Source organism: Juglans microcarpa x Juglans regia, chromosome 3D (assembly GCF_004785595.1).
Source record: "Juglans microcarpa x Juglans regia isolate MS1-56 chromosome 3D, Jm3101_v1.0, whole genome shotgun sequence".
NCBI lineage: Eukaryota > Viridiplantae > Streptophyta > Magnoliopsida > Fagales > Juglandaceae > Juglans > Juglans microcarpa x Juglans regia.
Genome location: NC_054598.1, coordinates 250,051 through 266,972, shown reverse-complemented (window position 1 = coordinate 266,972; position 16,922 = coordinate 250,051). Strand labels below are relative to the sequence as shown.

The window sequence follows — 16,922 nt, the reverse complement described above, 5'->3', positions numbered from 1 at the left end:
CTACATTTTAGACACTTCAACATACTTAAAACACCTAACTCAGCACCCACGTGCACTGGGGTTTCTTCTTGTCTTCAGGTCCCTTCGCAAGCCTTCTCTCTCACGCTGTTTCTTCCACTTGTTCTTAAAGCTTTCGATGGTTGTGTAACAAATCCTCTCCCATAAAAACACCTTGCCCGCAAGGTGTGTGAAGTTGTTCTTCAACTGTGAATAGATTTCTCATGTTGCATCATCGGGTCCTTGTCCATACTAGTGTACAAGAAGCTCAACATGTGCCTTGTTTCCCACTTTAACCGTTCGGCGATTCAAAGTTTCTTTTGGTTCGGGGCTTATCACGCCTTGGTCGTCGACAGGGGGGTAGAGTTGGGATGGCAGATACCTTAGCACTGAGTTTTCGCTTGAGTTGAGATGTGTGGAAGGTGAGGTGGATCCACGAAGAAGGTGGTAGATCTAGCTTATAGGCAGCTTTGCCAACCTTCTGAGTTACTTAAAAGGGGCCAAAGAACTGAGGAGCTAGCTTGAGGTTCCGTCGTTATGCCACAGACGTCTGCTAATATGGTTGTAGTCGTAGGTACACCCATTCTCCTTCTGTAAACTCTTGTTCCTTCCTTCTCAAGTCAAAGTATTTTTTTTCATGCGTTGTTGGGCTTTGTGTAAATTGTGCTGGAGTAATTTAGAGATTTGATCCCTTGTGTGCAGAGTCATGTCCACAGTGTTGACCTGAACTGTCCTTGGTATGTAGTTTAGTAATTGGGGTGGGGGTAGCCATAGAGAGCCTCAAAGGGAGTAATCTAGGTTGAATGGTGTTGGGTAGAATTGTACCACCATTCAGCGAAGGAAATCCACGAGGACCAATCCTTAGGTTTGTCACCAGCAAAGCAACATAAGTAGTTCTCTACTGTCTTGTTCACTGCCTCGGTTTAACCATCAGTATGGGGGTGGTAAGCAGTGCTTAAGGCCATTTGTAACCCCTGGAGAGATAATAATTCCCGCCAGAATTGGCTGGTAAATGTGTTATCTTTATCGGAATCAATCGATTGAGGCAAGCCATGTAGCTTGAGTATGTGTTTAAGGAATAGTTCAACCACCACCTTTGTCGTGTAAGGGTGCTTTAAGGGTATAAAGTCACTGTACTTTGTTAATCTACCCACAACAACCCAGAGACTATCAAACCCACATGAGATGGGAAGCTCATCAATGAAATCCATAGATATATGAGTCCAAGGTTGGGTAGGTATGGGCAGTGACTGCAGTAGGCCACTGGGCAGGGTATTATCCACCTTGGTTCTTTGACATGTATCGCAAGCCCGAATGAAATTCTTCAGATCTGCCTTTAGCTCCTGCCAATAAAAATCTCTCCTCACCCCATGGATAGTTTTGTGATACCCCGAGTGTCCCCCCAGGGGCTACTTTGTGTCAGGTCCAATAATTTATTTTTGAATTCCTCATGGTGGGAAATATACAATCTATTCTTGTAAAGTAGAAACCCCTCCCCCATAGTATACTTAGAACTCAGTTTCCCTTCAGAACAACGTTGCAGGAGTTCCTTAAGCTGTGCATCTTACTCATATGCAGTCTTCAAATCCTCCATCCAATCTAGAGTAGGAAAAGAGATCAGCATTAGAGTTCCTTCATTTTCCAACCCTTTTCTTGATAGGGTATCCACCTCTATATTTGCTGAGCCTTTTTTATGCTCCACCACAAAATCATATCCAATTAAGTTGGTGACCACTTGCTACATCGGGGTGCCTATTTTCTAGTCAAGCAAATGCTTGAAGCTTTGTTGGTCAGTTTGGACCACAAAGGTTTGTCCCACTAGGTAGGGTGCTATTTAATGAAAGTTGAAACTAGGGCATACAATTCCTTCTTGTAAGTTGACATTCTCAGGGCACATCCTTTCAAAGCTTGACTGAAAAAAGCAATGGGCTTGCCCTGCTACATGAGTACTGCTCCTATGGCTGTCCCGAATGCATCATACTCAATTGTAAAGGGTGTGTTGAAATTCGGTAGTGCTAACACCGGTGGTTGAGTTACAACTTCCTTCAACTTATGAAATACCACTTTGGCCTTCTCACTCCATTGAAAACCATTATTCTTGAGCATCCGAGTGAGAGGAGCAGCAATTCCCCCGTAACTCTTTATGAATCTGTGGTAGTAGCCCGTTAGGCCTAAAACTCCTCTTAAGGCCTTGAGAGAATTAAGAAGAGGCTACTCCACCATGGCCATGAGCTTATTGAGATCAGCCCTAACACCTTGAGCCGATATTAAGTGACCAAGATAAGCTATTTCCTTGCACCAAAACAAGCACTTGGACTGCTTTGCATAAAACTTGTGTTGTCTAAGGGTCTCCTAAGTGATTTGGAGATGCTTGAGGTGATCCCCTTCTGACTTGCTGTACACATGGATACATTAAAGAAAACAAAAATAAACTTTCTTAAGTAAGGATGGAATACCTCGTTCATCAAGTTTTCAAAGGTGAAGGGGGCGTTGGTTAGCCCGAATGGCATCATTAGGAACTGATAGTGGCCCTCATGAGTTTGGAAGGTTGTCTTGGGCACATACTCAGACTTTACCCGAATCTGGTGTTAGCAGGACCTTAGATCCAACTTAGAAAAGATGACCGACCCCTGTAGTTCATCCATCAGCTCCTCCACCACTGGTATGGAAATTTATCCTTGATGGTCATGCTGTTCAAGCCCCTGTTGTCCACATACAGTCGCAAGTAAGGGTATACGAAAAAAATTAGAAAATCGGCTAAACCGAACAGAACCAAATGGGTCCGATTTGTAACCGGTCCAATGTGATACTAGTTCTTAAAAATAAGAACAGATCCTAAATCGGTACAGTACCGATTTTCATATTTTGAAAACCGGTTTAAACCAAACTGGACAGGTACATATAGATTCTCGGTAGATTTTTTGAGGTCTTGGTATTGGGAATCTATAGACTTTTTTAGGGCAGTGAGCCCATCTTGGAGTTAATTCAATCTAGTATCTTCTAGCATGGATTGAAATCTGATGCACAGAAACCTGTCTCTGATACCACTTGTAACACTTCCGAAATCAATAGGATGAAAATACATAAATTTGCTTTCTTTGAGGGAGTACTTCCAGAAAAGGGAAAAAGTTAAAGAGAAAAAGGTAGAGAGATGAAGAGGAAATATGGTTCTATTACTTGATCGATGCCTTCTCATTCATTCTTTTATAATATAAAGTATTTTGCTCTAAAACCAAAATGGACCATGGATCGACCACTACTGGACTCAACGAAAATAAAGATGGACTATAAATAACATGAACCTAACCAACTGACTTAGGCCAGGGATGTGACCCACAAATGACCCACACTACAACCCAACGAAATAAATAACTATACTTCAGATAACCCACCCGACTCAATCTACTGTGCAAGTACATTGACTCAAACTAAACTTCAGACACATCAACACACTTAAACACCTAACTCAACACCCACGTGCACTGGGGTTTCTTCTTGTCTTTAGGTCCCTTCGCAAGCCTTATCTCTCACGTCGTTTCTTCCACTTGTTCTCAGGGCTTGCGATGGTTGTGTAACAATATGTTCTTTTTTATCTTTTCTCTTTCTTTGTGGTTGGCAATGGATTCATTGAGCTAATGGCGACGAAATTGGTGGGTGACACAAAATGCAGCAGTGGGCGACGAATCTTGCAACCAACGCATTGGTCTGAAGGTTGTGAGGTGCTTAAAGTTTCGATTGAGGTTGAGTGATTTTTGTGTTGATGGAATGGAATGTGCAGAAATTTTGATTTCATCCATTGTGTTTATCCTTATGGTTTTTGTGTGGGATTGCTAACATAGAAGACTCATATTGGAGATTGTTAAACGCTTAGCAACGAACGAACCATTGCAAAGTGGAACTGTAATCGATATTCAAGAAAATACTAGATTATGACGAATGAATATGTGTGGTTTTAATGGTGAGTTAAGATTGGATGAGATAAAAGTTAAAAGTTAAATAAAATATTATTAGAATATTATTTTTATTTTGGCATTTGAAAAAATTAGATTGTTTATTATATTTTGTATGGGAGTTTGAAAAAATTGTAATGATTAAATGATATGATATAAGATGAGCTGAGAGACTTCTTGTATCCAAACAACCATAGTCACCATATTTTGTATATCCTATTTATGTATTGTTCAAATGCTTGATTTTACAAAATAATTACAAAATATATTTACGAACTGATTTGTTTGGTATGGTATGATATGGTAAGGTAGTGTAACTTATTGACGTTGTTACTACACACGTCTTAAAAGAGGTAAGTCTCGATCTTTGAGGTTACATTTTTAATGAACGAAAAATGATATCTGTAGGAGACTTGGCGTAGGGTTCGTGCAAGAACGTCTACGTGGAAAATGAAACGGTACGTTTCGCATGTGCATTCGGCATTTCTCCTCCGTCTCCCTCCTAAATTCAAACCTAGGACGTCGGAAAAGTTCAGAGAGAAACTCTCAAGAAAATTCTAGAGGAGAATGGATTGGTCGAGTACTTACAGAGTCTTGGTCTTAATGGACGAACTGATCTTGAAAGCTTCAAGACTTGTGTCCCATTTGTTACTCACAAGGAATTGGAGCCACATATACATAGAATTGCAGACGACGATCCTTCTCCTATTCTCACCAGAAAACCAATCACAGCCATCTCATTAAGATTCTTATTTGACTTTCTTTAATGCTATTTTCTGGATTTTACTTGAACTTTGAATTTTGTGCTGTAGATAGTTTATATGGGTTTTGAGAATTGTTCTAGATTGATTTTTTACAGTTTTGGTACTACCCAGGGGAAAGCCAAAGTTTGTACCTTTCAACGATGAATTGATGGAATCCACTATGCAGATATATCAGACATCTTTTACTTTTAGAAACAGGCAAAAAGAAACTCTTTATTCAATAAAAAATATTTGGATCAGATGTACCTTTTTTTCTGCTGACATGGAACCATTTCTCTCCTTCTGCAGAGAGTTTTTCTATTGGGAATGGCAAGGGGGTTGGCAGCTGGAACTGCTACTACTAATGTCTATAGAAATTCACAGTTTAAAGAGACTATGAAGGCAATTCAATTCCAATCTTGCTGCCCAGATGAAGTAATATTTGGTCCTGATTTTCACTAGTATTTGTACTACCATCTCTTATGTGGACTGATTTTTTAGGATGAAGTTCAGTTTGTATTCTCTACTTCTGATCTTTTCCAAATGTTGACAGCAATCAAGCAGTCATCAAACTATCTCCAAGGACCTAAAAATAAAATCACAAATTTAAAAGAGGAAGTGTGGCTTTGACAATAAGTATGGCCTAAGAATGAATTTCACCGTCTCCATTCAATTCGCGGACAATTGTCATCTATTTTTTTTTTCTTTACTCATACTTGACGTGGTATAATAATTTATTCGTGTCAATTCGTACACCAACTTCCATATCTGTAGAAGAACTATTACCGGACAGATCACAATCAGTTTTTCAGTGATGGCCCAAACAAGTTGCTTGGAACCCACGTGGCAATACACAAGATAAAGATGTAAGGCATGCCACAAATTCATGCCATCCTCCTTTAATAAAACTAAATCAACCAATCTTCAAATGACACGTCATTGTTGCTATCCAAAGTACAAACCCAATCGGACAATCCAAAGCCATGACACGCGTAACCGAAAGAAAAGTAAAGTAGTAACAGACAAGTGGACGCGTTTAGCATGAAACGCATGGTTTCCTCTCCAGAGGAAGTGTCGAACGTGTAATCATTGTAAAGCAGGGGTCCAGCTCCAGTTACAGTACGATGGATGACGATAGAAAGATGGATTCATATCTTATTCGATAAATATTCTTTACAACATTTTATACGATTATATTTTAAATTATAAATATTTTTATAATATTATTATATAATATATTATATAATATATTATATGTATATATTCTTCCTTGAATACACCCTATCATTATCGATAAATAATCTTGTACCAATCCACCAATGACCACCTCGACTCCATCTCCTCAGCCGTCGCCACAGCACCAAATTGCTCTTTCCCTCGCTACGTGAATTCACAGTTGTCAAGATTTTTTTTCCTTAATTTTTGTTTTTTTAAAAAAAAAACTCAATAAAGTAATTACAGCCTCAGGTGTGCGGTTCCACCAAGTAATTATAGTTTCTGGAGATTTTATTTAATATTATTTTTATTTAAAAAAAATTAAATTATTTATTTTATTTTATGTAAAAATTTATAATGATTAGATGAGATTAAATAAAAAATTTTATGAAAGTGAACGAGAATTTTAGGTCCCATTTGGATAAATAAATACTCTTAATATTGTTTGATGAGATGATATAGTCTAGACCCTAATCTTGAATATTGTATGATATGTTTTTCTTGCTTTTTTTTACTAATTAAATATATTTAAGAAGAGGATTTTACGTTCCGTTTGGATATATAAATACTTTTAATTTATTTTATTTTATTATTATAATTTTTTCAAATTCTTTTATAAAATATAATAAATAATTTAATTTTTTTAAAATTTAAAATAATAATAATATTAAAAAATAATATTTTATTTAATTTATTTAAAATATCTCATTTTACCATCCAAACGAGATCTTAATCGTATATTAGGGCCCTTTTAGTGCATACGAAAAAATAAAAGCTTAATAACGTCGTGCAGATCGGGGTAAAGCTCGGCCACCTCGAGCATGCATGCAGTCAATCACTGGAGTAGTTTATCTATTAGGTTTAGCCGTCTAAAAAATGATCAAATCATGGGCAAGGAGCACGAAATAAACCACAGAGACATTCTGTATAAACAGTGGGAAACAAAAATGTCTCAACTTTTTAGTTTATATATATATATTAGAAGAGTATTGCATTCACAAATTAATTATATAAAAATAAATTTTATAATTTGACATAATTTTATATCATCCGTCATATTTATTTTATAATAAAAATAACTTTACAATCTGATAAATATTATCAATTCACATCAATTTATGAAATTATTTTTATATAATCATTGTGTGATTAGAATATTCATATATATAGAATTATGTTACATGCAATTACTTTTACGTATTTATTACGTGTTCTATTGATGTGAATCATGTGATTGGTCAAAATAATTATTTTATATTAAAAAAAAGTGATACAACTAATTATAACAATAAAATACACAAAAAATATACAAAAATAAATATACATAAAATTTTTGTTATACATGTGGCTTGGGCATTTGTTTTGGATCTTCCCCCTCCTTTGTTGCTAGTCATGTCTCATGAGTCGCTCCGTTCATAAATGTAGGCGTTCTCAGTTAGGCCAAGTTGCCAACAACCCACAACACCACATCAAAATCCGCTTTAGAATTAGATTTAGAACAATAATTTATAATGATGCTCTCTCTCTCTCTCTCTCTCTCTCTCTCTCGCTCTTGCTAGTCGTTACAACCGAAGCTGCTGCCTTGCCTTTACTCTTCCATCCTCATCATTCTTAAAAATGATAATAAATCGTTCCATTCGCTAAATCAAATCTCATTTTCGATCCTTAAAATTCACATTCCCCTTTGAATTCCGCAATGGCCGCTCCTCCTCCCATTAAATTGAAGCAATCTTCGCCAAAATCCGCCGCCCACACTCTTACCAGTACCACCTCCTCGTCCTCCGCCCACGACGCCCGCCTCCTCGTTCGCGAAACGTTGCGTATCAGCGCCAATCTCGCTTCTTCTCCTCCCGATTCCGCCCCTCACCCGCCTTCTTCATATTCATCTTTGCTCCATTCATCGGACAATCTCGGCCTGCTGCAGGACGACTTTGTGAATTCCAGCCTCAGGTTCATTTGCTGCGAGGAAATCGACGGCCGCAGATGGAACTACTTGGCTGAAAAGGACGCCTCCGGAAGCTTCAAGAAAGGCTCCATTCGCGCCCGCCTTTCTTACACTCCTCAAGTTCCCCCCATTGAAGTGCGTCCTATTATTTATACTTCCAGTCTTCATAATTTCTCCCCTGTTAATGTTATTATTTGTTTTCATAAATAACTTGAACTAGTTACCGCTCCATACCGATCAAGGTCTGATTTTTGAGCCTATGCATCATACGGAACTCATTAGAATTTCAATTTTACTATATTTTTGCTAAAAGTTTTATTTTGCACCAATTGTATATTTTCTTCCATTTTTCACTGATTACGGCACTTGCAGTTGACCTTTGTTGATCTGCTTTACAACAATATCAACCTAAAGCTACAAAATTTTATTGTCGAAAACAATCCGACCGATTGGTTGAATTTATCAATACTTATTTAAGACCTATTTTACAACTTAAATCTAGCGCGTTGTACTTCCGTATATATCTACGCACATATATTTGAACATTTCCATCCCCTGTTTAGACATAATTGGATATTCGTTGAGATTTTTCCTTACCAAGTTTTGGTGTAGGACTAGAACTTGCCATGCTTATTAAACGCATTGAAATGGAACTTTATTCCGTAATGTTGAATACGGGGGCATTGAATACACGGTTATAGGATTCGTTAAAGATATTGTGTATTGGATTTTTTGTGCAGGAGTTGATGTCGTTCGTAAGATCCTATGTACTTCCAGAAGGTTTCCCTGATAGTGTTACTCCTTCGTATGTCCCATATATGACATGGAGGGCTTTGAAGGTAGTTATTGCACTTCTTTCATTGACTACTGTTAGAAAGGTGGGCCTTTTAAGGGAAATGATCACCAGTAGTGAATAAATAGAGTAAACTAGGATCGAATACTTTTGGTGCTCCTAAATGCTATATTCAATGTTTAACTTATTTGTTGTAGCACTTTTTTGGTGGAGCAATGGGTGTTTTTACGACGCAAACGCTTTTGAGTTCAGTTGGGGTCTCTAGAAGAGCAACGCCTGGAGCTGTTGCCATAAACTGGATTCTCAAGGTGAGGATGATGTTTATACATTTCACAAAATAAGATATGTTTTTCAAATAGTTTTCTGGTATCCTTGTTTCGCAAGATCATATGGGTGACGAAGATTGAAGTCCATTTGTAAATATAGTAGTTCAAACTAACTTAAATGACATGTTGCCATTGGATGTATGCCTTCACATATAGTATGTTCACATGTTAGATGGTTTTTTCAAATTTATAAATAAAATCTAATATGTGCACAAGTCCATCTATTGAAGCGAAACAAGAAGTCGAGGTGTTGGAGAATCTGTCTTTATGCCATTTTAACTAAGGGCATCTCAATATCACATCTCATGATCTCAGTGAACTATATTTATTAGTTTTAGTGTAACGTATCTGGTGTCCAGTTTGCACGTGTAATGAAGACCTCTTCCTGCACAAGTTATAGGTGTTCAATAAATGAACTCATGAGAATGAGAATAACTCAATGAATAAACATCAAGGAAACATATGATCACTTAGGACTTGGAGGATACACAATACCATTTCATCTTCTTGGTATCCTACCGAAAATATTTGAAATAGTTTGCTTAGTCAAGTAGCCAACTCCACATTGGTTCCATAGCTGTGTTCAAGGAATTGAACCTCTCTCGTGGAAAAAACTATTTTATTAGAACATCTCTAAGAGAACATATGGGAGGTTATTTCCCCTTATGAATAGCTGCAGTTCTCTTAATATGACAATTTTTATTGTCATCTGGAGTCTTCAGTTCGGTATTTATTTCCGAGGTGCTACATGTAGTTTTCAGTTTGGATGATAAGAGATGATATCATCTCTATTGCGCTTCATGCACTGGTGGTAGGTGTCCAAATAAATGGTGTGTGCTGCTCATACTTGAAATCTGAATTTGTTCAATTGAGTGCCTACGGGTTTCTATTATTTGGACTATTTTTATTTTTCCTTGGTTTATGTGCCATACTACCTTTAGAAATCTGTACGTATATAGATCGAAAAATTGATATAATATGTCACTTTTTGTCTGTTTATTCTCAAGTTTTTAACTTGAAGTGTTGTGCTCTACCACTTCCAAAAATAATTTACGAGAAATGATTTGTACAAGTCCCAAATAGTCAAACCCCATACAAGCCTTATAAAAAAGTGGACCCGCCTAAAAAAACTATAAAAAACTATTCTTTGTTAGTGGGACCCACATTTTTACAAAGGGCTTGTGCGAGGCTTGTCTATTTGAGACTTGTACCTATCATTACTCATAATTTACATAACTAGGTTGCAAATTATAAACAACCTTGTTCTCAATACTATATGTGATTTAGACTAATGCTGACATCCAATTGGAGCTTAGTAGATTGGGAAGAAGAAAGAGCTCTCTCCTAAATGAAAATTTAGTTCCTTGTCTTACTTTAGTTCATTGTTTTTCAGCCCTTCTCATTGATATTGAGTGTGGTCTTCTTAATAAAATGGCCAACATATTTTCACAATGTTAAATTATCTGTAGGATGGTGCTGGTCGTGTTGGAAAAATGCTTTTTGCCCGCCAAGGAAAGAAGTTTGATTTTGACCTAAAACAGGTTTAATTAATTAATTGCTGTTCTGCTCAGTTTGGCAGTCAAATTCCAACCTGACATCTCCCGGCTTTTAAGGCCATCTATCTGAAATTAATGTTGTGTTACAGCTGCGATTTGCGGGTGATCTTCTTATGGAAGTGGGTGCTGCTGTGGAGTTGGCGACTTCAGCTGTGCCACACCTGTTTCTTCCTTTGGCTTGTGCTGCTAATGTGGCGAAGGTTTTCCTAGTTTTTTCATGACGCTATCTATTGTGTTCATATCATTTCTGTACTCTCATATTCCGTACTCTTTGCTTGTAGAATGTTGCTGCTGTAACCTCAACATCAACTCGCACACCAATTTACAAAGCCTTTGCTAAAGGAGAAAACATTGGGGATGTCACTGCTAAAGGAGAATGTGTTGGAAATATTGCAGATCTAGTATGCTTATCAAACTTCCTTCTCCATTTTTTTCAGATAATATCTATAATACTAGGACTGTAATATGGGTCTACTGAATGAAGTTGTGGGGCCCGAAACACTGTTTTGAGACTCTCTCTCTCTTCAAAAATTTATTTTTCCATCTACAGACTACATGGTCTCTTTCTGGTTTTCTGAAGTATCTAATTGTTGGCAGCCATAACCTCTTAGAGGGATGCTCATCATCCCACACCACACACTTTACATATTTTAATATTATTTTTTATTTTATTTTATTATTGTTAAACTAATTGAGTTGTTCTACTTATTATCCATACACCACATAGTTGTTATAGGAAAAATGAAAAAAAAAATTAAAATAGGTGTGGTGTGTGAGGATGATAAGTAGAATTATTCATTATATATTTAATGTGTCAAAATCTCATATAAGAGTGTTGAAAGTATTAACTGACTATCTGGAACCAAAAAGTCCATCTGTCAATTAGTTCTAATTGGATTGCTTTTTAACAGAATGTCTTTGAGTCTGAATTTCAGTTATATCCTTGGAATATATTTGTATAAGGTTAGGTTCAGGTTATATATCATGCAAGTCTTTAATAACATCACACCACTTAATTACTTTTAATTGGATTATTGTTTTGATCTCCGCAAGTAGGTTAATTTTCTTTGTGCTTAACACATGCTAAATTTCGTGTCAAACAAATCTCAAAAACTTTTAATTCATAAACTCATATAATTTGTTGAGCTGTTTTTTATTTATTACCTATATATAAATAATTAAAAAAAATCTTGTTACTGATTCACTTTTCAATGGAAAGCTGTAAAAAGTGGGCCTCTATCATGTTTGCTGGCAGTCTTTTCCAATTTTTTTCCCTCCATAGTTACGTTAGTTTTTATTTTTAAAGCCTCTATTATAAAAACTTTCTTATGCATGATATAATTCATCTGAAATTGATGTGGGTGAATATTTTGTATTGGGAAGCTGGGAACTGGGCTGAGCATAATGATCTCAAAAAGAAACCCATCCTTGGTCACTACTTTTGCCTTACTTTCTTGCGGATATGTCCTCAGCTCTTACCAAGAGGTTAGATTGTGTATAAATAACGCATTTGTTTAGCATTCTTCCCTGCCTCTTTCATTTGTGGATGTTAATTTAGCCATGTGTATTGCATCTATGTTTTCCTTCAGGTTAAATCTGTAGTGTTGCACACATTGAACCGAGCCAGATTCACTGTGGCAGTAGATTCCTTCCTTAAGACAGGTCCTAGACTCACCATAAGTGGTTTACTGTGGATCCACAATTTTTCCTTCCCTTTCTTTTTAGCTCTCTGATGTTCATTTCATTATTTTCTAAATGAGTCCTAGTAATTCTCTATATGAGCACAAGAAGTGTATTTTATGATTTAATGGCTTAATCATGCTTTTGTTTTTCCCATTTGCAGGAAGAGTTCCCTCATTACAGGAGGGGAATATGAACGAAAACATATTCAGTTTTCTGTGGTTGAAAGATGGGCCTATTGTTCTTGGTATGTGTAAAGAATTGATATTGCAAGATTTTGCTCTTGATTATGGCCCTCTTGTTCCTGGGAGGTCAATCTGAAGTTTTCTCCAACTGTTTGGCAGGACCAAGTTTCAGGGATGCATTCCAAGACCCGGGTGCATATCTTGCCATAGAGCCTCTTTTTGAGGTATGCCGCTTTTTGTGAAGAATAATTTCAATCATTCTCTCTCATGGATTCAGCAGTATTTTTTTTTTTTTTTAAATTTGCCTTGTGTCTCTCTTGTATATATTTATTATCTCCTCTTGATTGGAGACAGAAAGAGAGATACATTGTGACGTATAATTCTTCAAAGGGTAAAATATATGCATTGCTCAAAGATCAGGCAAAGTCAGATGACATTCTGAAAGCAGCATTTCATGTAAGATATATTGACTTATATATATATATATTTTTCTTTTTGTGTACCCGTTTCATTAACCATGAGTCTTTTTTTCATATATTTTTGGTTTAAGATGCATTCACCTTGTCTAACAGGCTCACATGCTTCTGCATTTTATACAAGAATCAAATAAGAGTCATCTTTCTGCACGGAAGCAGAGTGAGTATGGCTATTCAGATATTGTGTCCCCAACAACAGATCTTGAGGCTCATGTTGTAGAGTCATGTAAGATGGTCTCAGCCTCTTATGGGATTTTCAAGAGCAAAGCTGCAGAGGAGGTACGTGGAAATCAGCCTATCTTTTTCTTTTTCCTCTGAGAGAATTTGCAATGATGTTTAGTTTAAGCTCTTCTTATGCATCCTTTGCCTTACGCATGAGCTTTTAAAGTGGTTGGCTTACCAGTTCATTGAAATTTACAAATATGAGAAATTTACCTGCTTGTATCCTGAAAGCGATGCTGGTTAGCAAACTCATGTGCTATTAATTAAAAACTATAAAACATAAGGTGTTTAATAAGCCTGCTTCTGGACATTTCCAGCTAAATGTGCTTAGTATGTAATGTAAAGTGAAGTGGAACATAGTGTAGAGAAATGCTGAATCACCCTCCATCCAGGAAGTCCGAGTCACCCTCCATCCTGGAAGGGCTGAGACTGCTAATTTATAAACGCCCCAATAGAAGGCCCAAGCCACATGGCTTATACTCCAAAAGGACTAGTCAATGATACAATTGGAGCCCTATTGAAACATTATAAAGAGCAATAACATATTCTCCCCAAGCAATGTGGTTAGGGCTGTGTAAAAATCAGAAAATCCGAGTCCGAGTCCGAGTCTGATTTTGCTTCGACTCTGCACCGCTGAAGTCAGAGCTCCAACAAAATGGAATTGGTGTCAGATTTTTTTTGGATTTTGTAGTCAGAGTCAGAGTCGAAGGTGTTGTCTAATCGACTTCGACTTTATCCTCCGACTCTGACTTTACCCACCGACTCCAACTCCCATATTATACATATGTTATTGAAATATGTATTATTTATATATTGATCATATATACTAGTGTGGTTATATAGTTATATAACTAGAACTTATATGGTTAAATTCAATAATGTACTAGTATGAGCTAATGTTTATAAAATAATATACTTATACTATAATATAAATAGACTACTAGTTTAGTGTATGTAAACATCATCGTATTACTATCATACATAATCAAGTATATAAATAAGTTAGACACTAGTATAAAAATCAGTCTAATATAATAAGTTAATTACGCGTAATACTATAACATACTAACATGTAATTAAACATTAGAAATAAGTTTACTATAGAATTAAGTTAGACACTAGTATAATAAAAATGTAATACTAATGTATAATAACATGTAATTAGACACTATGGTATAAGTCTAGCATAGAAATAAATTAGACACTAGTTTAAAAATAAGTCTAATATAATAAGTTAATAACACATAATACTAATTTACGAGAATAAAAACAAGTAATTAGACATTAGAAATAAGTCTAGTATAGAAATAAGTTATATATAAATTGGACACTAGTATAATATAATAACATAATACCATTTTTTTTTTAATTTTTTAGGTTTGCATAGCATATGAAATATTTTTAGTTATATTTTTGGTTTTTTCATATCTAATTTTTTTTTTTTTTGTTTTTTTGTAATGTTTTTAGTAAACTTGAATCTTGAAAGCCAGAAAAAAATAAAGCCCAAATCTGACTCTGCTTCGACAATCCACATTTAGGCAAGTCGGAGTCGGATTTAGGAGATACCGACTCCGATTCAATCAGTGCTCACCCCTAAATATGGAGTCTCATACATCATCTACCCTTCTCACTTATCAGTATCACAATCTCCCCCCTTATATTCTTGACGTCCTCGTCGGGCTAGTTCGTTGTAGGTGGCACGGCTCAAGTCTCACATTTCTGGTTGGGATAGGCTCTGATACTATTTGTAAGCCTCCAATAGAAGGTCCAAGCCACATAGCCTATACTCCAAAAGGATTAGTCAATGATACAATTAGAACCTCATTGGAGCATTATAAAAGAGCACGAACTTCTCATTCCCAAGCATGTAGGATCCCATACACCACCTACCCTTATCACTTATCAGAAGGTGGTATTACATAATCACTTGCTTAGGAGGTCTCATTATGTACTGTTGATATTAACAACCACTCGGTGGTGCCCATTTGAGTTCACTCGTCCTATTTTCTTGTTGATATGAAATGTTTGTTTGGCTCTTGAGGGAGTGTTCAAGTGGTTCTTGAAAAAACTGCTAATACATGCAATATGACATTGGGGTGAATCTCAGAGGCTGCTGAAAAAACACGTTGGTGGGCCTTTTTTTGGCTGAAAAATCTTTTTAAAAAATTTTCCTACATAGTGATGCTTGTATGATGAACTTGGCCTTTACATCTTGTATGAAATGATTAAGAAAATCAAAAGAAAAGTATGACATTTTGGGTTGGGTGCAATATTGTACCAAAAGTGGTTGTATCTATTGGAGATGTGTCTTATATGGCATAATTCTTTTAACATGGAATTGTATCCAAAATGCGAAATGGAGAAAATCTCCTGAATAACGATAAAAACTGCTCTCTTGCAGTGATAAGTGGAAAATGCTGAACCAACTAATGGTTCCAGTGCCTCTTATTTCCAGTAATAATCTTGCAAGTGATTTCAACGCACCTGAAGGTGCTTTGAACTGGATTACAAGGGTGTTTGATGTGTTCAAATTGGAAATGCTTTGAGCTGGATTACAAGGGTGTTTGATGCGTTCAAATTGGAAAGCATAAAGCCTTTTCAACTTCTAAAAGAAGCCAGCTTTGAATTTCTTAAACTTTTCATAGGCAAAGATCTTGACGACACTAACCACAAGTTGAAAAAAAGGTGGTGGGGATGGGGAAATCAATTTCCGTGAAGCTTATGCCTATTTGGACTTAGGTTTAATCACCATGCCAAGTTGTATTAATCTGATTGTTGGATATGATAAGCACCTCTTTTTAAAATGCATGTTATCTGAAGCGTTATTTTTTTTTTTTTTGGTAGGGATGGAAGATGTCAGAATCACTTCTTAATCCCGGCCGGGCTCGGGTGCATGCAAGTGATAAATTGGCATGACATGCGAATTCTTTTGCATCTGCATGCAAGGCTAGGCTTTGACAGTAAAGTGCGGAAAGCTTCTGCCGCCTTGGGCACACTGGAAAACACCAGCTTCATATGACAAAGCGGTCCTGCAGTATACGAATGGGAACGTGGGAACCATGGTCTCATGGAAGCTGGAAAATCTATTTTAAGGTGGAGGAAAAAAAAAAATATTGCAGTTTGCGCCCTCTGCGTGATGAAACATACCCGAAGATGGCATGGTGCAGTACTGAGTTTCAAGGGAATGTGTAATGTGTTGTTAGCATGGAGTTGCATACTGTTGTGAGTTGTCGCACATAGATACCGGGATTATTTTTCTGTTTTCCTTTCTTTCCGTTTTCCTTTTTTTTTTCTTTTTTGTTTGTTTTTTATTTGGGGGATACCTTTTTGTTTTGGGGCTTCGAGCTTTTTATTTTTTTCGTTGATATAGCGCCCTGTTTTAGTACGTGACATTGCATAGGCTTATTGGCCTATAATGTCCTACCATGCACGCATTGTCTGACTTGGAAATCAGTGTGATATTGGTATGGTTGATTCTTTTCAAAATCAAACCCGAGATGAAGAAGGACCTTACTGAATCAATGAGTTCCGCGCTGATAATCTCCCAATAGTGTTTAAAGAAGAGAGCTGTTATCCTATCGGGCCCCGGGGCTTTTTTTGATCCTATAGCTTTGAGAGCTTCCCATATCTCCTGCTCATCTGGGATAGCACATAGAAGACTATTGTCCTCCTCCGTGATTACTGGTGTAATTTTTTCCTGGAGGTCCTGTGGAAATTGGGGGTTGGTAGAGGAGTATATCTGTTTAAAGTGCTCAACCATATATATTATTCCCAATATCCTCTCTTGAATTCAGCCAAACCCCGTCTGTGGTTTTTAGAAATTCAATGGAATTG

General features: G+C 36.6%; 1 protein-coding gene across 1 annotated transcript; it reads left to right on the top strand.

Moving 5' to 3' along the window:
• The first annotated feature begins 7,362 nt into the window (after positions 1-7,362).
• Positions 7,363-16,187, top strand: LOC121255704 (protein root UVB sensitive 6). The gene is made up of 13 exons (XM_041156189.1): positions 7,363-7,985; positions 8,591-8,689; positions 8,841-8,951; positions 10,439-10,510; positions 10,615-10,725; positions 10,807-10,926; positions 11,909-12,010; positions 12,115-12,187; positions 12,369-12,452; positions 12,550-12,614; positions 12,745-12,846; positions 12,963-13,145; positions 15,933-16,187. The coding sequence occupies exons 1-13, from the start codon at positions 7,602-7,604 to the stop codon at positions 16,002-16,004; spliced, it is 1,578 nt and encodes a 525-aa protein (XP_041012123.1). The 5' UTR covers positions 7,363-7,601; the 3' UTR covers positions 16,005-16,187.
• The last annotated feature ends 735 nt before the right edge of the window (positions 16,188-16,922 follow it).